At 43.4% G+C, this 25,132-nt stretch overlaps 1 protein-coding gene across 1 annotated transcript in view; it reads right to left on the minus strand.

The window, feature by feature from the left end:
• Window positions 1-25,132, minus strand: part of DNAH12 (dynein axonemal heavy chain 12) — a 257,076-nt gene that overhangs the window by 147,393 nt on the left and 84,551 nt on the right. Inside the window, exons 21-29 of the mRNA XM_068253712.1 lie at window positions 24,271-24,392; window positions 22,951-23,233; window positions 21,095-21,214; window positions 16,697-16,853; window positions 15,333-15,505; window positions 5,401-5,553; window positions 4,562-4,801; window positions 2,828-3,073; window positions 484-603 (exon numbers count right to left, since the gene is read on the minus strand). Of these exons, the coding sequence (XP_068109813.1) occupies window positions 484-603; window positions 2,828-3,073; window positions 4,562-4,801; window positions 5,401-5,553; window positions 15,333-15,505; window positions 16,697-16,853; window positions 21,095-21,214; window positions 22,951-23,233; window positions 24,271-24,392 (1,614 nt within the window). The remainder of the gene's footprint in view (window positions 1-483; window positions 604-2,827; window positions 3,074-4,561; window positions 4,802-5,400; window positions 5,554-15,332; window positions 15,506-16,696; window positions 16,854-21,094; window positions 21,215-22,950; window positions 23,234-24,270; window positions 24,393-25,132) is intronic.

Below are 25,132 nucleotides of genomic sequence, written 5' to 3' on the forward strand. Positions count from 1 at the left end.
GAAGTGTGCAGAAAATCTATTTAGGTGCTTCACACTGAGCTGGTGGTCATTTCAGATGCAGCCTTAGTGGTATGCACTGGCGTTCTCCTCGCACATCAATTTATTAGTCAAAGTGCAAAAGACATACAAAGATTACGTAAAAATGCTGCAATGTGGCTATGTGGCTGCAATGTGGTTTTGATTTGTGGGCATCCCCTGTGAGTATAGTGCTACATACACAAGCAGGCATTGCTCTACTCTTGGACTTGTTAAAGGGTCTGATGTTCTTCAAACAAGGGATACTCATAAATTATGATATGTACATATGCATATGTAAGAACACATAAAATGTGCATGTTTAATCTGGAAAGGTGTGCACAGTGATTTTGAGGATTTAAACAAGAAACGTTTTCAGTAATTCACCAATAAAAGTATGTGCAGAAGGATGATAGAAGAAAAAAAACACAAGCACACTATGCCGCAACCAAAAGTAACTGAACTTACTTTATAATCTGCTTCTGGGAGCTGGATGCCAGGGAAAAGGTCACTAGTGATTCCATTGAACAGGGGGATATCATGAGACAAGAACTTTGGCTCATTTACATCCTTAATAGACCGTAGGAGCTACACAGTAAAAAATAAATAAATAAATGCAATATGAAAATTATACAACAGAGCTTGCAGATCTGTCAGTTCACATGATCATTCTAAACAATGATCTATCACAAATAACTATTTGGAATAACCTGACTCTTCATTTGTAAAAATGGAAAAAAAAGTGAACATATAAAGAGACTCTGTAACAAAAATGTCATCCTTTTTTCTACTATCCTACAAGTTCCTAAACCTATTCTAATGTGCTCTGGCTTACTGCAGCACTTTCTACTATCACCATCTCTGTAATAAATCAACTTATCTTTCCTCTGTCGGATTTGTCGCCCTATGTCTGGAAGGCTGCCAACTCTTTAGTGTTGTTGATCTGGTATGCATGCCCCCCTCCAGGCCCCCTCTATGCACATTCCTGTGTGTGTTATTTACACTAGGCAGCCTCTCTGCTCCCCTGTCAGTGAGAGAAGAGAGCTGCATTTTTCAAGCTGGATAAATCGTCCTCTGTTAGGCTGTGAAAGGAGCTGGGCTGTCACATACTGAGGAATTACAGACACTTGCAGAGCTGTCTGCAGGAAGAAACAGCCTGTCACTCTTCAGTGGATGATAGCTGCAGGGGGAAGAAGGTAAACACACAAATGATCTCTTGAGATTCAAAAAGAAGGCTGTATACAGCCTGCTTGTGTATGGATGTATGTTTTATGTGTGGACATTACTGTACATCAACCTACTTCCGGTTTTGGTGGCCATTTTGTTTGTTTATAAACAAACTTTTTAAAACTGTTTTTGACTACTTTTAATGCGGTGGGGAGCGGCAAAATTGTGACAGAGGGGAATAGGAGATGTCCCCTACTGCACTGGTATGTTTACTTTTTGCGATTTTAACAACACAGGTTCTCTTTAAATGTCAATGAAAGCTGAATGTCCTATTTTTAAGTAGAGAGAGTCTAGCTCATTGTGGGCATACATCCCTGCCAAATCTGCTGCCTAGGCTCATTGCTAAGGTTCATGAAACTGTTCAATAACAAATGTGCTGTCAAAAGTACATGCATGGGAGATAAAGACTTTTAAAGCGATTAATTATTTTATCGTTGGAGGAGACCATGGCACCAAAGTTATGAAGGACATATATTACCCCTGTCTGTATTTCCAGATTGACCCTTCAATTAAAGTGACATTCACCCTTTTGCTTAAAAAATGCTATAAACATGTCTTAGTGCAGCACAAATCATTTTAGATTGTAATATTATTGAAAATGTAACTTTCCATTTCAATTTGTAGCCTGCTTTGGAGCTCCAAAACTGATGTAAGGACAGACTGTACTTATTTTTAAGCCTGGAATTTGTTCTCTGTCCAGTTATTTCTTCTTCCTGCTTGAATAGCTAGCTGCACAGAGCAGGAACAGTTGTTACTTATTTCCCACACCTGTGCCAGCCAACAGGCAGACACATTGTAGAGTGGCTGTGCTTGAATGCACAAAAGCAAAACAAGCAAGCTGAAATAATGGTTGTCATTAATCCTAACTGAACAGATGGAATTGCTTACTACTCAAAAGTGAAATTTTGCACTCCAGTGAAAATAATGTAATAAAAAAGTGCTTCATTTTTACAATAATTATGTATAAATGATTTAGTCAGTGTTTGCCCATTGTAAAATATTTTAAATCCCTGATTTACATTCTGACATTTATTACATGGTGACATTTTTACTGTTGGCAGGTGAGGTAGCTGCTGCATGCTTTTTTGGCAGTTGAAAAAAAAGCAGTTTACCACAATGCAACAAGGTTCACAGACAGGAAACTGCCAGGAGTACCATGGTCCTCAGAGTGTCTTGTGGGAGGGGTTTCACTCCAATATCAGTCATACAGTGCCCCCTGATGGTCTGTTTGTGAAAAGGAATAGATTTCTCATGTAAAAGGGGGTATCAGCTACTGATTGGGATAAAGTTCAATTCTTGGTCGGAGTTTCTCTTTAAGTTTGGAAAGATAATACAACTAAGTAACAGGACTGACAAGAACCCCAGACAGGTAAGATTTCACTGTCAGATCAGTTTGGAGAGTCGAGAATCAGATCATTAAAATGCATGCATTTTTATTTATAAAAATGTTTTGTAATCACAAAAAACAATGGAGCTATACATTTGTAACTATGCTAGGGATTTCTTTTTGCTGGATATGACACTGGATATGACACTCTCCCTTTGGTTTTATAAGGTTGATATACATAATCAGCTTTGTACTCACAAGAATATCTTCATTCTCATTGGGGAACTTCAGCTTCAGGTTGCCAGCAGCCACCAGCACAGCCTTCACTGCACGCATCCCATAGTCATAGTGGAACTGGGAGGAGAGCTGCTCAGAGCACAGTCTGTATGTCATTACAATCTTCACTGACAGAGGCTTGGCATGTAGGAAGCCATAAGAATAAAGGGAGATCTCTGCAATTAGGGCGTAGTTTGGAACCATCATGGCTACAGTTCGGAAAAGGACCTGAAATGCATAAAGTTGAATGCTATATTATGGATTCACGTCAGAAGCCTGTTAGCACAAGAAACGTGGCCCCTAAAGTGACCCTGAGGTGAAAATAAACTGATGAGATAGATAACTGTGTTTATCCTCCTACTCCTAAAAATGACTTTTTTAGATATTCCATGGTTTTATTTTATATGTAAATATTTACAAAGTAGATTGAGTGTTTTGTTGCCTCTGCTCAGTGGCAGCCTAATAAGTGTCCCAGAATAAGAGAAAGTTTGATACGATAGTTCATTGATTTTATCTCCCTATGCTCTCAGAAGCTGTATTCTGCCAGGAAATGTAATTAGCTTAGCAGTGATGTTTACTATATTCCTTGCAAGGTACCGACAAGACAGAAGCTGTCACTTCCGTGCCTAGAAATGAACTCTTTCAGGCACCAAAATAAAACAAGTAAAACAGCCTGGTTATTAATATGTTTTACACTGTCCATGCACATGTTTATTTCATCATTTCACATGTCGCCTTGGGTACACTTTAACCCCTGATTCAGGTAAAATTATGTTATATTTGGATAGTTTGGAAAGGGGTTAGAACCTCTTTAAGATTTTTGTTGCTATTCTGCATTGCTGGCAGTGAGAATTTTGCTTATGTCCAAACAGAAAGTGTGGAATATTATTTAAAGGGACTCTGTAACAAAAATGTCATTGTGTTTTCTACCATCCTACAGGTTCCTAAACCTATTATAATGTGCTCTGGCTTACTGCAGAACTTTATTCTATCACCATCTCTGTAATAAATCAGCTTATCTTTCCCCTGTCGGACTTGTCATCCTGTGTCTGGAAGGCTGCCAACTCTTCAGTGTGATCTGCTATGCATGCCCCCTCTATGCACACTCCCCTGTGTGTGTGTTATTTACATTAGCCAGCTTTTCTCTGCTCTCTTATCTTTTACAAGCTGGATAAATCCTCTGTTCACATAGTGATGAGTCACATACTGCAGAATTACAGACAACCGGGCAGAGCTGTCTGCAAGAGTAAACAAACAATCAGCTTGTAACTCTTCAGTGAGATGGAGGGGGAAAGAAACAGACAAATGATCTCTTGAGATTCAAAAGGAAGGCTGTATACAGCCTGATTGTGTATGGATGTATTTTCTATGTGTGGACATACTGTACATCAACCTACTTCCTGTTTTGGTGGCCATTTTGTTTGTTTACAAACAAACTTTTTAAAACTGTTTTTGACTACTTTTAATGCGTCGGGGAGCGGCGAAATTGTGACAGAGGGTAATAGGAGATGTCCCCTAACACACTGGTATGTTTACTTTTGTGTGATTTTAACAATACAGATTCTCTTTAAGACTAACAGAGTCAGCAAAAAATAAACCATTTTTTTGTATAGAAAGAAAGATTTAGAATCCCCAACAAGTGCCAGCATTAGAATACCAAGGCAATGGTCCAATTATCTCAAAGATGGAGAACTTTGTTACAAAAGTTCATTTTACCTTAAGATTGTCTGGCAGCTCAGATCTGCCTGCATAGCCAGGATTCATGGTAATTGCTACGAAGCAATTTGGGTTTAGTTTCAGTTCAGTGCCTTCAAAGTTGAACATGTCCATCTTCAACTGAATGGCTCTCTGAATGCAAAGGATCTGCTGGGCCACAACAGACAGCACCTCCAGCTCAATACGATTAAACTCATCAAAGCAAGCCCACGCTCCAGAAGATGCCAAACCCTTGAAGAACTAGAAGAAACATAAGGATATACTGTATTAATAACCAACTTCTAGTTTAACTATTTTAACCAGATTCCTGTGCATTAAGAATACAAGATTTAATGGGCAATCCTTAAAATGACCATTCCCTTGTCTCATAGGCATGAGTTGATTAACTCAAACCTTTAGATGCATACTTGATTCACAAATGTAAGCAAGATTTCATCAAATCTGAACACAATTTAGCACATTATTTATCACATTTGTGTGATCTTTTGCAAAAAAAGATCTCATTGGGTATTACTGAATGACCCAAGACACATATTAAGCTGTTGGCAGAGTGTATATCATGTACTTAATGTAAGACCTACAGAATGCAGATGTTGACTCATTGCAAAGTTATGTTCTTTTGACATGTATGACATGCAATGCTGCTGAGCACAAAATGGACCTTAAAGTTACCATATGGTGACAGGGATATGGAGGCTGGCATATTTATTTCCTCTTAAACAAGGACAATTGCCTGCTGTTTCTCTACCTAACTGTGACATTTTGCTGTCATATTTGTTTTCTTGACACTGCTTTCCTTGTGTTTTACAGAATATCCTCTTTAAAGAATCGATCGATACCTTTGACATGGCAATATAGTCCAGTCCATCAGAGCAGTTGAACACCACACACTGCACAGCCAGGGCCTTAGCCAAATCTTTAGTAGTTTCCGTCTTTCCGGTGCCAGCTGGTCCCTCTGGAGCTCCACCAAGGTTCAGGTAAAAAGCCCCAATCTGGCAAAGACAGGGTGTTAAATTATTCAAACAAGATCAATTATGTTTTTGATTTTTTTTTAGTGTTTGTTGTCTAAGAGCGGCAAATATAACAGCTGTGTGTATCTGGGAAAATTTTGTACTTACATGCACAAATGGATTCGAAGTTGTAGTGGAATTCCAACTACAGGATTATGTTAGTTTTAGACAGAATTGTGAAAGGTGAACTCCTTGTCTAATCTTTATTGCTGTCTGGTCCATATTCAGAGAGATTTCTCCGCACTTCCCACTCCAGTGTCAGGATCACCAGGAGAATTGGGGGAGTCATGGTGGCTGAAGTTGTTATGAATTGGGGGAGTCATATTGGCTGCACTTGTTATTGATTGGGGGTAAGTCATGGTGGCTAAAGTTGTTAGGAATTGGGGGAGTCATGGTGGCTGAAGTTGTTATTGATGGGGAAAAGTCATGGTGGCTGAAGTTGTTATGAATTAGGGAGTCATGTTGGCTGCACTTGTTATTGATGGAGGTAAGTCATGGTGGCTGAAGTTGATAGCAATTGGGGGAGTCATGTTGGCAGCACTTGTTATTGATGCGGGTAAGTCATGGTGGCTGAAGTTGTTATGAATTGGGGGAGTCATGGTGGCTGCACTTGTTATTGATGGGGGTAAGTCATGGTGGCTGCAGTTGTTATGAATTGGGGGAGTCATGGTGGCTGACGTTGTTATGAATTAGGGGAGTCATGGTGGCTGCACTGACTATGGATGTGAGGAGGCATGGTGGCTGCACTTGGTATTGGTGGGGGAGAAGCGGTCACTGGGATGCACTTTTTATGGCTGGGGGAGTCATAGAGGCTACACATTTTATGGAGAAAAGAGTCATGGTGGCTACACATGTTACTAATGGTGGAGTCATAGTGGCTGACTGTACATGTTTTGAATGGGAGGGAGTCATGGCGGGTGCACTTGGTATGGATGGGGAAGTATAAGTGGCTACACGTTTTATGGATTGAGGGAGTCATTGTGGCTGCACTGGTTATGGATGGGGAAAGTCAGTGTGGCTGAGCTTGTTATGGATGCGGGGACTGGGAGGGGGGGAAATCATGGTGTCTGCACTTGTTATGGATGGGGAGAATCATGGTGGCTAAGCTTTTTATGAACTGGGAAAGTCATGGTGGCTGCACTTGTTACGGATGGGGCAGAGTCACGGGGGTTGCACCTGCTATGGATGGGATGAAGTTATGGTAGCTTCACTTGTTCTGGATTGAGGGAGTCATGGTGACTGCATGGATGGGGGAGAGCCATGGTGGCTGCACTACTTATGGATTCGGTGAAGTCATGGTGGCTGCAATTGTAATGGATTGGGGGGGGGGGGGGGGTCATGATGGCTGCACTTGATACGAGATTCCAGGTAGATGGCCCTCCTGGTCATGGAGTTCAACATGGTGAAAGGGATTTGAACAAAGGGGACCCCATGATTAGTAGTTGCGTCACTGGATGGAGTTTCACAATAAGCACATGCACATACAGTATTTATTTATATTACATATTTAAACATTGCTAAACAGCACATTTGCATTGGACACTTAACAGCGACCTTTTGAACCTAAGTGAGCCCCACCATTTAAGAGCTAACTATAAGGGAAATCAGGTAACCTGACAATATGTTTTTAGGACCTATGAGGAAACCAAAGCACATGGAGAGAACCAATGCAAACATAAAAAGATAATACAAACTTCATGCAGATAATGTCTGGAATTTGAACCTGACTCCCCACTAATGTAAGACAAAATCAGGGGTCGAGTGGGGCGTGGACGCGGGTGGACAACGTCCACTTACTATTTCCTCAGCGTGGATGCCGTCCACCCTGGCATGTTCGGAGGGGAGCAGTGCAGTGGAAGGAGAGCTGTGAGCAGCGGTGGAGAAGGGGGGCCATCTCCCCCCCCCCCCCCCTCACCTTAGGGCTCTCTTTCCCTCGCTCTCCCCTCCAGAAGTAATGTGCGGGCAGCCGGCAGCGGGCGGGACTTACCTCTCCTCGTTCCGGCGCCGGATCTGCGTGCCGCTGCTCTGGTCTGGACCAGACCAGTCTAGCGGCAGTGGAGTGCTCGCGCCGGAACGAGGAGAGGTAAGTCCCGCCTGCTGCCGGCTGCCCGCACATTACTTCTGGAGGGGAGAGTGAGGGAAGGAGAGCCCTAAGGTGAGGGGGGGGAGATGGCCCCCCTTCTCCACCGCTGCTCACAGCTCTCCTTCCACTGCGCTGCTCCCCTCATGCTGGGGGGACACCTGACTACCTATTCTGGGGACATATACCCCTGACTACATATTTACTGGGCACATATACTCCCAGACTACATATACTGGGCACATATACACCTGCCTACATATATACTGGGCACATATTCCCCCTGACTACATATACTGGACACATATACCCCCTGACTACATATACTGGGCACATATACACCTGCCTACATATACTGGGCACATATACCCCTGACTACATATACTGGGCACATATACCCCTGGCTACATATATACTGGGCACATATACCCCCTGACTACATATACTGGGCACATATACCCCTGGCTACATATACACCTGCCTACATATACTGGGGCACATATACCTCTGGCTACATATACTGGAACATATACCCCTGGCTACATATACTGGGCACATATACCCCTGCCTACATATACTGGGCACATATACCCCTGCCTACATATACTGGACACATATACCCCTGACTACATATACTGTGACATATACCCCTGCCTACATATACTGGGCACATATACCCCTGGCTACATATACTGAGCACATATACCCCTGCCTACATATACTGGGCACATATACCCCTGCCTACATATACTGGGGACACATACCCCCTGGCTACATATACTGGGGACACATACCCCTGGCTACATATACTGGGTACATATACCCCTGGCTACATATACTGGGACATATACCCCTGACTACATATACTGGCACATATACCCCTGGCTACATATACTAGGCACATATACCTCTGGCTACATATACTGGGGACTACTATACTCATGGCTACTTCTACTGGGGACACCTATAGACCTGGCTACCTATGATAGGGGTACCTATTTTGGGGGAACTGCTGTCAGATTATCTGCATTTTTGTGGAACCGCTGTTATGTATTTTGGGGAACAGCTGCCAGATTATGTGTATGTTAGGGGAACGGCTGCTGCCAGATTACGCGTATTTTGGGGAACTGCTGCCAGATTGTGTATGTTTGGGGGACCACTGCTGCCAGATTATATGTATTTTGGGTGTTGCGTGTATTTTGGGTGATCCGCTGCCAGGTTTCGCGTATTTTGGGGAACTGCTTCCAAATTATGTGTATGTTGGGGGAACTGCTGCTGCCACATTGTCTATTTTGGGGGAACCACTGCCATATTATCTGTATTTTGGAGGAACTTCTACCAGATTATGTGTCTTTTTGGTGAAATGCTGTCAGATTACATCTATTTTGGGGGGATACACTATGGCAGAGCTCAAACTTCCCCGGCAGGCCTTTTACATCACTGCTAAGGTCATGTATATTTGGACCCACCCATGACCACGCTCACATTATGCTTGACCACGCTCATTTTTTGGCGTGCCACGCAGGGGTTTTCCAGGTGAGTCCACTCACCTCTTTTCCCAGGACTAGACCCCTGGACAAAATGCTAAGTAATGATCTTGGTACCCTTATAACAGCTAGTTGTTTTATACTGGAGCAGTCATACTTTTGAATAGCAGAGGGATTAATGTATGAATCCAACTATGACTTTCAATTTCATTAGTAAGTTGGGTGTGTGAGTATAATTGCTACACCCTGTATTACATTAGTATACATTCTACCCATCCAGTCACTACAGCATATTAACCACTTGAGGACCGCTGTGTTAAACCCCCCTAGTAACTAGGTCATTTTTTACTAAATGGGCCACTGCAGCTCTAAGGCCTCGCTGCAGGGCCGCACGACTCAGCACACAAGTGATTCCCCCTTTTCTCCCCACCAACAAAGCACTCTGTTGGTGGGGTCTGATCACTCCCCCAATGTTTTTGTTTTTTTTTGTAAATATCTTTTGAAATAAATTTACTTTTTTTTTTTAAATTAATTTTCCCTCCCTCCCTTCCCCAGTCAGCCTATCACAGTGATAAGCTGTGATAGGCTTGCTGTGATAGGCTTAAGCCTATCACAGCAGATCGCTTCTGTGTCCCCCAGGGGACAGCCGTGTCATGCATCGTCCCCAGTACAGCGCTGCCTTCAATCGTAGCACTGTACATAGTTATTAGATTCACTGCCTAACAGTCTCTGAGCGACAATCGCCGCTGGGAGACTGTAGGTGGGGCAGAGCTCCGTCATCCAAGTGAAGATGCGGGCTCTCCTGCAATCCCCATAGGAAGCCATTCACGTCAATCGGCGTGGAGTGCTCTTGGGGCTGCCGCCGTGTTCACGCCAATCGGCGTGGAGCGGTCGGCAACAGGTTAATAAGTAAGAATACTCTTGCCTCCTGAATTATTACATGCGTGTCTGCTCCTACTCTCTCTGTCTCAGGCTGGGTTCACAGTAGACCCAGAGCCACAAAATGGATGGTTACAGACCATCCAATGTACAATCTATCAATCTGTGCCTGTCCACTTCCGTTTTGGTCTCGATTGATTTCTGTTACAAGGGACATCAAAGGAGCCCTAACAGGTTTGCAAGGTGCTTTTTGGACCCCATAAAATTTATGGTAAAATGGGTTCATGGCTGCTGGGTTCTGTTAAGGAGTCACGTGGGTGGAAGTGACCAGTGCAGAACCTTGGTGCTACATCAAACAGATCTGTATACTGGGATAACAGTTTCCACTGTGCACCAAACTGGATCACAATGTACAAAGCTCTCAGCAAATGCATGGAAAGGGGTTTTCTAGGAATTTCTTCTGGTTTCCTTGTTTTGGCATCCACCGTAAAGCTCCTACCATGCCTGTAGTAAGTTTATTCAATTGAAAAACACTAGTGAGAACAGATACTGTCTGTCTCTATAGGTTTTCAGTATTTCCTTTGGCATTAGAGTTGTCGCGAACTGCGGATTTTGGTTCGCGAACCTCGAACTCGAACACGCGAAAAAAGTTCGCAAACATGCAAACTTTCGAACCGCCATAGACTTCAATGGGAAGGCGAACCTTCAAAACTACAAACACTAATTGTGGCCACTAAAGTGACGGAAAAGATGTTTCAAGGGGTCTAACACCTGTAGGGGGGCATGGCGGAGTGGGATAAACGCCAAAGAGTCCCGGGGAAAAATCCAGATTTTACGCACGGCAGGGTTTAAGGGCAGAAATCACATTTTATTGCTAAATTGGAGGCCTAAAGTGCTTTAAAACATCTTGCATGTGTATACATCAATCAGGTAGTGTAATTAGTGTACTGCTTCACACTGACAGAATAAACTCACTGTGTAATGCACCGCAAACAGCTGTTTGTGTAGTGACAGCTGTGCTGAACTGGTGCACACCATGGCGAGAGTGCAGGCGACCTTATTATCTTGGGTGTGCCCCCCAACACACTCATATAGCCGGCGGTCATTGCTTCATTGTGATACACAAGCCCCTTCACCGCGGCAAGGTAACGATCACGAAGGGGAATTGACACATGTACATGCCTTTTGTTTTGTTGTTGCAGCCGCAGTGAAGCCAGAAAAAATAGGCAGCCATGTACACGCACCAGAAAAATTATTATAGCAATTCAGAAATCCACCTGGAGTCCTGGACTCTGTTGGTGGTGGCGGTAAAGTCAGTCAAGTGGCATGCAGGCAGGGATGCTGTGTGGGGACCGACTTAGTCTTGGGGCAGGCAGTCACACGGCGTGCAGGCAGAGATGCTGTGTGTGGGGACTGACTTAGTCTTCGGGCAGGCAGAAGCACTCCGGGATCCATGCTTCATTCGTTTTGATAAAGGTGAGGTACTGAACACTTTTGTGACCTAGGCGACTTTTCTTCTCACTGACAATGCCTCCAGCTGTGGGCTGAAGGTCCTTCTGACAGGACGCTTGAGGCAGGGCAAGACAGAAGTTGGATGGCAAATTGTGACAGCTCTGGCCACAGGTCAAGCCTGTGCACCCAGTAGTCCAGGGGTTCATCGCTGCTCGAGTGTCAAGTGTCTACATCTGCACTTAAGGCCAGGTAGTCTGCTACCTGCCGGTCGAGGCATTGGTGGAGGGTGGAACTGGAATGGCTAAGGCGAGGAGTTGGACTAAAGAATGTCTGCATGTCCAACATCACCATGAGATCGCTAGAGCATCCTGTCCTTGCCTGCGTGGACATGGGAGAAGGATTACTGGCAGTGGCACCTTTATTCCATTGTAGCAGGCGGTCAAACATCAGGAGCGGTGAATTTCAGTGAGTTGGGCTATCTCAAATCAAGCACCTCACCGGCAAGTTGTTTCTCCGCTGAATATCGGCCAAGCGCACCATGGCCATGTAGGACCGCCTGAAATGCCCACACACCTTCCTGGACTGCTTCAGGACCTCCTGTAAGCCTGGGTACTTGCACACAAATCTTTGTATTATGAGATTGAGCACATGTGCCATGCAGGGTACATGTGTCACCTTTCCCAAACTCAAAGCCGAAATGAGATTGCTGCCGTTGTCACACACCACGTTGCCGATCTCCAGTGGGTGCGGGGTCAGCCACTGATCCACCTGTTTGTTCAGAGCAGCCAGTAGAGCTGCTCCAGTGTGACTCTGGGCTTTCAGGCAAGACATGTCCAAGATGGCGTGACACTGTCGTACCTGGCATGCAGCATAGGCCCTGGGGAGCTGGGGTGTGTAGCAAGAGAGGATGTAGCAGGAGGAGAAGGAGAGGTCCGCTACATAGCCACGTACTCCCTACTTGCCAGCGGTCACCAGGTTGACCCAATGTGCCGTATAAGTAATGTACCTGCCCTGAGCGTGCTTGGCAGACCAGGCATCCGTGGTCAGATGGACCCTTGACCCAACACTGTGTGCCAGAGATGACACCACTAGCCTTTCTACAACATGGTACAGTTTGAGTATCGCCTTTTGAGAAAAGTAATTGTGACCTGGTATCTTCCACTGTGTTGTCCCAATCACCACAAATTTTCGGAAGGGCTCAGAGTCCACCAGCGGGTATGGTAACAGCTGGCGAGATAACAGTTCTGCCAAGCCAGCTGTCAGACGCCGGGCAAGGGGGTGACTGGCAGACATTGGCTTCTTCCGCTCAAAGATTTCCTTCACGGACACCTGGCTGCTGCTGTGGGCAGAGGAGCATGAAGCGCTCAAGGTGAGAGGAGGGTGGCTGTGAAGGTGCAAAGGAGAAAGTGGCTGAAGAAGATGCTGCACCTGAAGAAGGAAGAGGAGGTGGAGGGTGACTTTGCCTTTGTTTGCTGCTTTTCCTCAGGTGGTCTTCCCATTGCCATTTGTGCTTTTTCTCCATGTGCCTTCGTAAGGCAGTTGTCCTTACGCGGGTCTTGGTCTTTCCACGACTCAATCTTTGATCGCAGATAGTACAGAAGGCATTGCTCTCATCTGAGGCAGACACAAAAAAAAAACTCCACACCGCTGAGCCCTGGAATTATGGCACTTTAATGGTGGCGTCAGCAGCTGACCTTGAAGAGCATGTTGGCTGGCTGTCCATAGGTGTCAATACATGCCGCCGGACACTGCCACCAGCTGTTTCTGATGATGACGAGCTCCCCCTGCTTCTTTCAGCAACTTGTCTCCTCCTACTCCTCTCTGACTCCCTCTCTGAACTGTCCACCTGGTCATCTTGTCTATTAGGATCTCATGTGGCCTCCATGGCAGTATCATCATCATCATCATCATCATAATCATCCTCCAAAGTTTGCTTGTATCAGACACCTCCAAAACTGCACCAACAACAGGTTTTTCATCATCCTCACACCTTATGTCCATACTGGCGCCTAACTCAGACATATGAGGTGGTGGTGTAACATGCTTAGCGCCGTCATCTTGTAACAAGAATGGCTGTGAATCAATTAATATCCCACCAAATAACTCCTGCGAAGTGTCAAATGGGGCAGATTTGGTGCTAGTAGTAGCAGTGGTGACGTCGGAGTAAGATATGTCACGGTTCTGTGCGGAAGCTGAGGTGTTCTGTGTTAAATAGTCAACTACGTCCTGGCAATCTTGGGAGTTAATGGCACGTGCCTACTGAACCCTGTACTTTAGTCCAGGACCGCACAAAATCATGCCACCTCGACCTCGAACAGACCTGCCGTGTGGCCTGCCTCTGGCTTTGCCTGTTGTTTTGTCCATATTGGGGGGGATGAAGTGAAAGGTATGCACTGACTTGACTATTACAATGTGCGGTTACCCAGGTGCAGTGAACAGGTTGCAGTGACTGCTGGTACAACAATATGCGGTTACACAGGTGCAGTGAACAGGTTGCAGTGACTGCTGGTACAACAATCTGCGGTTACACAGGTGCAGTGAACAGGTTGCAGTGACTGCTGGTACAACAATCTGCGGTTACACAGGTGCAGTGAACAGGTTGCAGTGACTGCTGGTACAACAATATGCGGTTACACAGGTGCAGTGAACAGGTTGCAGTGACTGCTGGTACAACAATCTGCGGTTACACAGGTGCAGTGAACAGGTTGCAGTGACTGCTGGTATATAATACAATGTGCGGTCAGTCACAGGTGCAGTTACAGGTATGCATGGACTGGTATTACACAATACAATGTGCAGCTGTCACACACACAGGCGCAGTGAACAGTTTTGCAGTGACTGGTGTTATATTAAACCGCTTGCTGTCACGTAGGTGCAGTGAACATGAACAGGTATGCACGGCCAGACTGGTATTACAAATGTGCAGCTGTCACACACAGGTGCAGTGAACAGTTATGCAGTGACTGGTGTTATATAAAACTGTGTGCTGTCACACACATGAACAGGTATGCATGGTCAGATTGGTATTACAAATGTGCAGCTGTCTGTCACACACACAGGTGCAGTTAAAAGGTAGGCACTGAATGTGTTGGGCCTTGTACAGTATAGCAATTAGCAAGGGCCAGCTGTGACACACAGGGCTGTATAATGCAGTGTCAGTGGCACAAAAAAAAAAAAAGACTTCACAAGAACATTAGCTCTGAAAATAGCTCTTTTTGTGGTGCTTTTCAACAACAAATATCAGCTAAGAGCAAGCTACAAGAGCCTAAATAAGCTTTCCCTAATCTCTGCAGAAACTCTCTCCCTTCTCTCACTACTGCAGCAACACCAAGTGAGATAATGGCCGATGCAACTGCCTTATATAAGGGGGCGGGGGGGGGGGTTAGGAGGGAGTGCAGCCTGATTGGCTGTCATGTGTCTGCTGACTGTGATGTAGAGGGTCAAAGTTTAGCACAATGATGTAGTATAGGGGCAGGTCGAACTCGCCATAAAGTTCGCATTTCGACGCGAACCACTGATGTTCGCACGAATAAGTTTGCGGCCGAAACGTTCGGGACAAGTCTATTTGGCATACGGTGTCCGTCAAAGTTGTGTAGGTAGGATCTTTGCATTCCACTGCTCAACAGACCAAACAGAACCACTAAATAACATTGGATCCATTGACATGTCCAATTATCTGTTGATCTCCATAGTGGTATACAGTATGATTTTCTGTTTTGTGTGAACTCTACCTAACAGAGGGTGCAGTTTGGAGACAGGCTGCCTGTTCAGTATAAAAGATAAAAAGTATCCCATAACTGACAAGGAAACTTTGGTGGCAAAGTGTTATTCTTGTATCTCATATATTTGGAAAGATCCTATACCAGAGTTCTGTAGCATCTGTCAGTGAGTGGTGTGATGACCAATCTGGGAGAGTTGCCGAGGTACTCATAGGCGTATTTGACGTTGCAGTTAATGATTCGCACACGGGCATTCTCATTTTCCCAGTAATACCGCAGTTGGGCCAGCCACTGGAAGTCTGTTTCATGGGAAACACCTAAATGAGAGACAAAAATACATTTAACCTTACACAGACATGGACACATTCATAGTAACATGGACAGATACAAGAATACATAAAACCATAAGTCAGTTTTTAATACATGAAGGTGTTTGTTCTGTGCCATCCTAAAAAAATCAACAACAAGTGAAATGTTATGACAATGTACAAAGAACACATGTAAAAAATCATAAAACTATAGTAAGCTTAGGAGTAAAAAACATATCTGATTTAAAAATACTGTCATGATTTCACCTCCATCTGGTTCCACTAATGTCACGATACCACCTGGCTCCCGTGATGTATCAATGGCCTTCAAGGCTCAGTGCAGACAGGTTTGCAATCCTCCACGTGTGTTTGGTGTTTCTGCAGCTCCCGTGAGCTCAGGCGGACAACCTCCCCCTGGCGTTGCAAGGTGATGGGGGCGATTGACATACGCTCTCCATCACCACCTCTGAACCAGGAAGTGGTGGACTGGTTCTGAGTCAAACCACTAGAGGCAGGCTCGGCGTTCATTGGCTGGCCACTATGGGGAGATCTCCTGATTGATGCAGTGTAGTATAAAAGTCTAGTTGGCACAATTGTTAGTTGTCTGTGATAACATTGGGTCACTAGAACTTGCTGCTGGGCATTCCTTGTTAATCTTACTCATTTGACTGAATCCTTGCCTGAACCTCTGCCTGATCATTGACCATTCTATTGCCTGCTGCCTGAACTGACCCCTGCCTGTTTGACTACTCTCCTGTCTTATCCCTAAATCTGTCTGATCTTATTTGTATGGCCTTTGGCTTGCTGACTACGAAATTGTTCACAATTAGGATTGACTGCCATGTAATATAGGTGTGTGACCTTGCTTGCTATGAGATTGTTTACAGATAGGATTGACTGTCATCTGATACATGTGTATGACTCCTGGCTTCCTGACTATGGGATTGTATACAATTGTGATCTGACATCTATAACTTGCCTGAGACATGGCTTTGTGAGAACTGGGGGTACAATTACCTTAAAGGCCTTCAGTCCCTACACTCAGCACATTAGGGCCTGGGTGTAACAGTAGTCGGGCAGACCGTGTCTTGTCTCCCGTTCAAGTGGGGGGACACCACACAAGGTTGAGATTGCGGAGGTAGATTGGGGCATAGGGACTGATATAAGGTGGTGGATCTACTGGTCCTTACACAGACAGACCTGTTTCTATCATATCCATGACCACATCCCTGGCGTGGACATCAATGGTCACCAAAGCTCCAAGCGTGGTCCGTGTCTGCTTAGACAGTTTGCCTCGTACAAGTTCCACAATGTCATTAAGCTGAAGTTGAAGGTTAGAATAGTAATTCTTAAGGCCCTGGAAGAAAATGAAATACATGTCACTACAAAGTTCATATTTTTGTTTTATGTTTCTTATCATTAAATAGAGCCGCATACCTCTGTACATTGTCCCTTTCTCTCTTCATTCCCCATGCTCCCCATAATCACTTTTTGAAAAATGTAAAGTTTGGCTGAAGTTACATTTTTAGATGAGAAGAGACAGGCTTGTGGTGACATAATGTCACCATGAGGTAATGGGAGGGTAATAGAAGGGTAATGGGAGGGTAATAGAAGTGAACATTGTAGAAAGCCTTCCTCTTCCTGTCTGAAAATTTGACTTTAGTCAAAAGTCAAATTTTTCAAGGAGTGGTTTTGTGGAGTAGGGGGTACGAGTAGAGCAAGAAACATGCAAAGAAGGAGGAAATACCTCTACTTGCCTCAGGTAGCTATACAATGAGAAAGACTTTTTAACCCTTCTTTGATCTACCCAAAACAAAGATTAGATTTTTACACTAAAAACAATCGATAATCAAGGGCAGCATGGTGACATAGTGGGTAGCACTCTCGCCTTGCAGTGCTGGGTCCCCGGTTCAAATCCCAGCCAGGGCACTAAATCTGCATAGAATTTATCTCCCTGTGTCTGCATGGGTTTCCTCTGGGCACTCTGCTTTCCTCCCACATCCCAAAAACATACAGATAAGTTAATTGGCTTCCCCCTAAATTATTGACCCTAACTACAATGGATATAGATTGTGAGCTCCTCTGAGGAACAGTTAGTGACAAGACTATATTCTCTGTAAAGCACTATATACAGTGGCTTGCAAAAGTATTCGCCCCCCCCTAGAAGTTTTCCACATTTTGTCACATTACTGCCACAAACATGAATCAATTGTATTGGAATTCCACGTGAAAGACCGATACAAAGTGGTGTACACGTGAGAAGTGGAACAAAAATCATACATGATTCCAAACATTTTTTACGAGTAAATAACTGCAAAGTGGGGTGTGCGTAATTATTCAGCCCCCTGAGTCAATACTTTGTAGAACCACCTTTGCTGCAATTACAGCTGCCAGTCTTTTAGGCTATGTCTCTACCAGCTTTGCACATCTAGAGACTGAAATCCATGCCCATTCTTCTTTGCAAAACAGCTCCAGCTCAGTCAGATTAGATGGACAGCGTTTGAGAACAGCAGTTTTCAGATCTTGCCACAAATTCCCGATTGGATTTAGATCTGGACTTTGATTGGGCCATTCTAACACATGGATATGGTTTGTTTTAAACCATTCCATTGTTGCCCTGGCTGTATGTTTAGGGTCGTTGTCCTGCTGGAAGGTGAACCTCCGCCCCAGTCTCAAGTCTTTTGCAGACTCCAAGAGGTTTTCTTCCAAGATTGCCCTGTATTTGGCTCCGTCCATCTTCCCATCAACTCTGACCAGCTTCCCTGTCCCTGCTGAAGAGAAGCACCCCCAGAGCATGATGCTGCTGCCACCACCATATTTGACAGTGGGGATGGTGTGTTCTGAGTGATGTGCAGTGTTAGTTTTCCGCCACACATAGCGTTTTGCATTTTGGCCAAAAAGTTCCATATTGGTCTCATTTGACCAGAGCACCTTCTTCCACATGTTTGCTGTGTCCCTCACATGGCTTGTGGCAAACTGCAAATGGGACTTCTTATGCTTTTCTGTTAACAATGGCTTTCTTCTTGCCACTCTTCCATAAAGGCCAACTTTGTGCAGTGCACGACTAATAGTTGTCCTATGGACAGATTCCCTCACCTGAGCTGTAGATCTCTGCAGCTCGTCCAGAGTCACCATGGGCCTCTTGACTGCATTCCTGATCAGCACTCTCCTTGTTCGGCCTCTGAGTTTAGGTGGATGGCCTTGTCTTGGTAGGTTTACAGTTGTGCCATACTCCTTCCATTTCTGAATGATCACTTGAACAGTGCTCAGTGGGATGTTCAAGGCTTTGGAAATCTTTTTGTAGCCTAAGCCTGCTTTACATTTCTCAATAACGTTAATCCCTGACCTGTCTGGTGTGTTCTTTGGACTTCATGGTGTTGTTGCTCCCAATATTCTCTTAGACAACCTCTGAGGCTGTCACAGAGCAGCTGTATTTGTATTGACATTAGATTACACACAGGTGCACTCTATTTAGTCATTAGCACTCATCAGGCAATGTCTATGGCTGACTGCACTCAGACCAAAGGGGGCTGAATAATTACGCACACCCCACTTTGCAGTTATTTATTTGTAAAAAATGTTTGGAATCATGTATGATTTTCGTTCCATTTCTCATGTGTACGCCACTTTGTATTGGTCTTTCACGTGGAATTCCAATAAGATTGATTCATGTTTGTGGCAGTAATATGACAAAATGTTGAAAACTTCAAGGGGGCCGAATACTTTTGCAAGCCACTGTAAATACTAGCTGCTTGGGTATTCTGTTGTTCTGGTCCAAGCCCTATCCCATAGAGCCATATAAATCCCTGCCATGCACTGAGGAGGACCAACAGTCCGAAACAGGCTGCCTGCATGTTGGGTTGATGTGGCTCTGTAAAATTGAAAGCTATAGGCTTGCTATACACCAGCAGTTCTGGATGTAAGCCTGGCTTCAGGGGCATAATGAGATAATTTTCATAATCAGCAGTGGTGCATTGTGGGTAACCACAGTTACACACTTAAATCTGAAATATCACAAATACCTTCTGTTTTAAAAAGGCAAACCACACAAAGCATTGCTTTTGTAGTAGGAGGGTTTTTCAGTCTCTTTTGGTCACCTGTACTTTCCTAGTGATTTTGTGTCACCCTGAGCTGCTTGGGTATTCTGGTATATAAATACTAAATAATAATAATAATATACTGTATTGTGTATAAATAGCTATGAAAGAGTTTCATAAGGAAATAGGGAATATCCAGATGACTTCTGCTTGAGAGAAAAATGTGTGTAACAACCCAGTTTTGATGTGTAATTAATGTAAAAGCATCTTTCTGTCGACCACAATGAGCATTAACTATGGTATTGCAATGCATGTAAAGAGGATATTACCATGTGGTGCATGTGTAATGATGTGGTGTTTTGGTGTACACCTCAGAGTTTTCTGATTATTGGTGATCTGCAGTATCACCAGTAATACAGATATATTTGATTATATGGTGATCTGCGGAATCACCAATAATACAAATATTTATACGCACTCTGGAAAACACAAGGTACAGATGATATAACTTGTGGAAAACCCCCCACACTGACGTTAACTCAGAGGGATGGTGACCTCTGGAAGGAAGGGCAGTGTGTGCGATTCTGCAACTAGGAAAAGAACGCAGAATCGCGTTCCTCAACAGCAAAGATATGCTGAGGAGTTACTGAGTTCCCCGCAAGGAGAACTCAGCAGAGTTAACCCTTTAGTGGACGAACCAAACGGAAAACGGTTCGGTATCAGAACTGGCAAGGAAGTACCGAATCGACAGACAGAAATCAAGATCAGAGGTCAAGCCAAGGTCAGTAACGGAAAATCAGATAGGCAGAGGTACAGAATCGAGAAACACAAGAGTAGTCAGAAGCCAAGTCAATAGTCGGTAACGGTACGGGCTGGCGAAGTACAAAATCAGGAGACAAGAGAATAAACAGGTAACAGGCAAAAGGTCATACACAATATACAATGCAATTAGTACTTTAGGCTATCAACAGAATCTGGCTAAGTGTGGGTCTGAGTGCTAACACACAAGTATTCGCTGACTGCAGACAACTTGCAACTGACAGAATGCCTGCTTTTATACTGTGCTGGACTCAAACAGCCCGCCCAGCCATTCAACCAATCACAACATGGCTCAAGTACCTTGCAGCACAGCTCAAGGACCTTGCTGACTCTCAGCTGACTCTCCTTCTAAGAGTATAAAAGGCTCTACTGCACCCGCGCGCGGCCCCTACGGGGTCCAGACTGTCATGAGAGGTGTCTCGGCGAGCAGAATGCCATGAGGCCTGTGAAGGTGTTCCAGGAGTGCAGCCTCGGCGTGGAGTACGCCAAGAGGTCTGCGACTGAGCGGTGGATCGTGCTGTGGATGTGGACGTTTCTCCGCGTTCCGCATGCGACCATGCGGGCGGTTGCGCTGCTGGTGCGGACGCGGACAATCCTCCACGTTCAGCCTGCTGTTGCCTCATTACAGCATGTCTCAGCAACTATTCATTGTGCAGTTCACACCTTTCTATTTTGCTGATGTTCCCTTACTAACTGGACTAACTGGTTGTTTTAGCCTTGAATGTTTTTCTCCTTATCTTACCGCGGGACCACTGGCGATGGCTTCATGTACTTCACTTGTCCAGAACATCTGAGACACACAGAGTACAACCTGTCCTGGCCATTCTCTCACCCAGTCTTTTCTGGTAGTTTCAGGATATGCCTGAGGGGAAATATTCAAAAAACAAAATACAAAGACAAAGCTAATGTAACATAGATGTTAAAATGCAAATAAACATACACAGTGTAGCTGATCTATCAATACAGCTGCAAAGAAAACTATAGCAAAAGTGAAGCAGTCGCCTAGACCAACTAATCAAGTTTCTGGCTGCTACAATTTTGCTACTGTTTTTCTTGAGCCTATTTTATAAATATACTTTATTAATTGATCAGATATTAATTTAAAAAACTGATGTTCATAATATGTCCACTAACAAATATTATTGCTTGAATATTTGTGCCCATAATTTGGCTACAGATAACATTTGTATGCCTATACCATTGAGCAAAACAAATACTGTATTTGGGTTCACCAAGATTTAATCCAGGTAATAAAAACAGCGTTACAAAGTAATAGTATGTTTTGCTGCACCACCTAGTGTCCATAATCAGGTAAATACATCAATACTATTCTGAACTAATTTAAAGTACAGGATCAGTGCATAGCTTTATATTCAATAAAGTCACCTACACTGTAACTGGCAATTAGGGATGTACAGGTGAAATCTGCAAAGTCAGATTCATGGTGAATCTGACCGTTTGTTTAAGACACATTCTTTGCAAATATGAGGCCAAAATTTGCCAGGAGCATTGAAATCTATGATGCTGAGTTTCACAGTTAGCTGCAAAGTCCCCATACATGCAATTTTTACGCAACTTGCTATGCAATTTGGGGGATATGTACCAAACAAATTTAAATTCTTTTAAGGTTTTTAAGAAAATTGATTTTAAAGCTTAGGTGGAAAAATGCATTTTTAAACAGAAGTGTCCAATTCAAATTGTCTTTGGCTCATTAAAGAAAACCTATACTGAAAATTAAAAGTCAAAATAAACATACACAAGTCATACTTGCCTCCCGTGCAGTCTACTCCTCAATCTATTTTTCCTCTCCTGCGTCCTGTTTGTCCACTGTGATCAATAGAATTCTCCGTCCTCCATTTTGAAAATGGCTATTACCCCATAACAGCTTCCTGGTCAGCACACAGTTAAACTGTAACACCCCCCACTTGAGCCATAGGGAAACATGGACACATCAGTTCTCCTCTCAGCTGTAACTGACAGCAACTGATATATTACTGGCAGCAACTGATATATTTCAGGTCTGACAAAATGTTGTCAGAACTGGAAGGGATCACTGTAAGAAGAAAATGGTGAGCTTCTGAGAGGAACTGGTGGCAAGGTAACTATGTAATGTTCATTTGAAGTTACCTCGTGTGTTTATTTTAAATAATTTTACTCAGTACAGGTTCTCTATAAGAAACCACAAAACATGCTATCATAAACAAATTAGCTATATATGTTTCGGTCATTAGTGGCAACATGTCCAGATTTTTTTTAAGACCTTGTCGTTTTTTAGAAAATTGATTTTTAAATTTTTAATACCAGCTATATGCTGGATTTTATGAAATATATATATTTTTTAATTCAGGGCCATTTTAAACATTTTCTTAGGACCCTCTTACACTTAATCAGTTGCTCTCATTCATAACTGAAAGAAAACAAAATTTCAAAGCAATGTCCATGTTTTCCTATATGTTCCCACTATATGGGTTTTAACTGAAAGTTTTTTCACAATGTACTGCTGTGGAAAAAATGCATACCAGCGCACACTAACACATACCAACACATTAAGTGTAAAAGGGCCTTAAAGACTGCAAAGACATAAGACAAAAAACATACCATTCTAGAGCGAGCAATGACATCTCGTACACTTCTCAGCATTACATCTTCCACCTGGATAAGCCATTTCTCCACAGCCCCTCGAGCCTCTGAGGTAGAAATGGTCTGAATAAGCTCCACCCTTTCCCCCTCAGAGCTGTACATGGCTTTGATATCCAAATTGGGGAGGAATTCCAGTTTAGCAATCCCTTCAAAGCATTTCTTCAGATGAGGCTGAACCCGGAGAGGATCTTTTGTCTCTGACAGAATCTCCAGCATTTCATCATTAGACAAGAAGAAAAATCTGTAAAAAAAAACCAATATTATCTGAATATCGAGAACAGTGTATTGAATACTACTAGACTTTATTTCCTTTTTTTTCTGATGAAGGTTCAGGTTCTAAAGCCTATTACAATTTAAATATCCACATGTAAATGTTAACATCTGTGTACTTATACTTAAGTGTGCTTGCAATAATTTTAATCCTTTCCTAACCTTTGTCACACCATTTCCGCCACTGGCGTTTTCCAGTTCAGGCCCAATGTCGGACATAAACCAACATAGGAAATCATGGCTGCCACCAGGGGTGCTGTTGCTGGATAAAATCCTCTTTAGATCGAAGTGTAAGACTAAGTCCAAACCTTTGATCATTGGCGGCCCCACCCTCCGGCACTGCACCAGATAATTTAAATATTGCGTAGGCATATTTGGGCTCACTCTATGAGCGCCATTTCTGGATCAAGTCTGGCATGGTGTAAGCCTATGTGGATCCCCTCCATCACCATGCTGCGCTATTATGCAAGAACGCTGGTGTGTATGTGTGCAATGGGTTGAAGCTACAGGGTGCAAGCTGACACAAGACTCACCCTCCTCCCCCGATGATGGGTGGCCTCCTTACTCTAATCCGAAGGCGGTAGAGATCCTATTACATCCTCTTCCGGTCTGCACTGCTAAGATCTCACACCGGAAAAAATTAAGTGCTGGGGGAATGTGGGTGATCGCGAAAATGGATTGGAAAGGATTAGTAGGCTCCTGATCAATAATGCCCTACAATTATATGTAAGCAATGACTAAATAGTACATAACATTACCTTGCAAAATGTTTCCCTATTCTGACCTTTGAATATTGGTGGAAATTTTATGTCTGGACTTTTCTAGCATGTCTTTCAAATAAAGCCTTGCTTGGTATATTTATATATATATCTATATATATCTATATATATATACATATATATATATATATATATATATATATATATATATATATATATATATATATATATATATATATCTATATATATATATATATATATATATATATCTATATATATATACTCTTACCGGGGGAAAAACAGCCTCTTCTTTTCCAGATAAGCATTAAGTCCCTTCATGATTTTATCCAGGAGTAAGTTACTGTCCTGCAGCTTCTCCAGGAGACCAGTCAGGGAGGTGGCACTTAGCACCTAAAATGCCACACAAGCAAGAAATAAGTAACAGCTACTAGCATAAGGATTCATACAACAATGATATCAACATACTTGTTATGAACAGTATTCAAGGGCTACAGTTTGCCTTTAAGTTAGTCCTATTCATAGATTACGATATTTAGCCTAGTGATAGTGTTAGAAACAATGGCACTTATTCAATTAACTAACTTGTCCTCCTAAGCTTTCTCATAGGTGATATTTTCACACCTTGTTAACAAAATGCCTTTAAAATCAAAATCCATTTACATACTGCTCTGTGTTCATTATGCAACCTAGAACCTTACCCTGCATTGCAAACACACCAATCTAATCAGAAATGTTTCTATTGTAATAAATCTCATCTGTCAGCCTGACTCTATTTGGTACATTGCTGACAAGAAGGAAGCTTGCAATCACCCCTCCAACATTTCTGCTCCTCACTGATTGGCTGAGGGCAGTTCAGTGTGACATGAGGCTGAAATCTGATCTTGCTGTGCTCACATGTTTACAAAGCAAGCTAGCTAGTGCAGATTCTAGGAGGAAGAAAAAAAAGAGTAAGGGGGGAAATTACATCAGGATTAGTTTCAGTCAGAGGGAACATAATTCTCTTTATTTACTATATACATTTAACTAAAATCAAAATGTGGGCAATACAATACATCTGTTATGTAAGTAGAACAAGAAGTTATCCACTAATATATGTGTTTTTTTCCCTGCTATAGTATGGTTGACCCTGC

Source organism: Hyperolius riggenbachi, chromosome 9 (assembly GCF_040937935.1).
Source record: "Hyperolius riggenbachi isolate aHypRig1 chromosome 9, aHypRig1.pri, whole genome shotgun sequence".
Lineage (NCBI taxonomy): Eukaryota > Metazoa > Chordata > Amphibia > Anura > Hyperoliidae > Hyperolius > Hyperolius riggenbachi.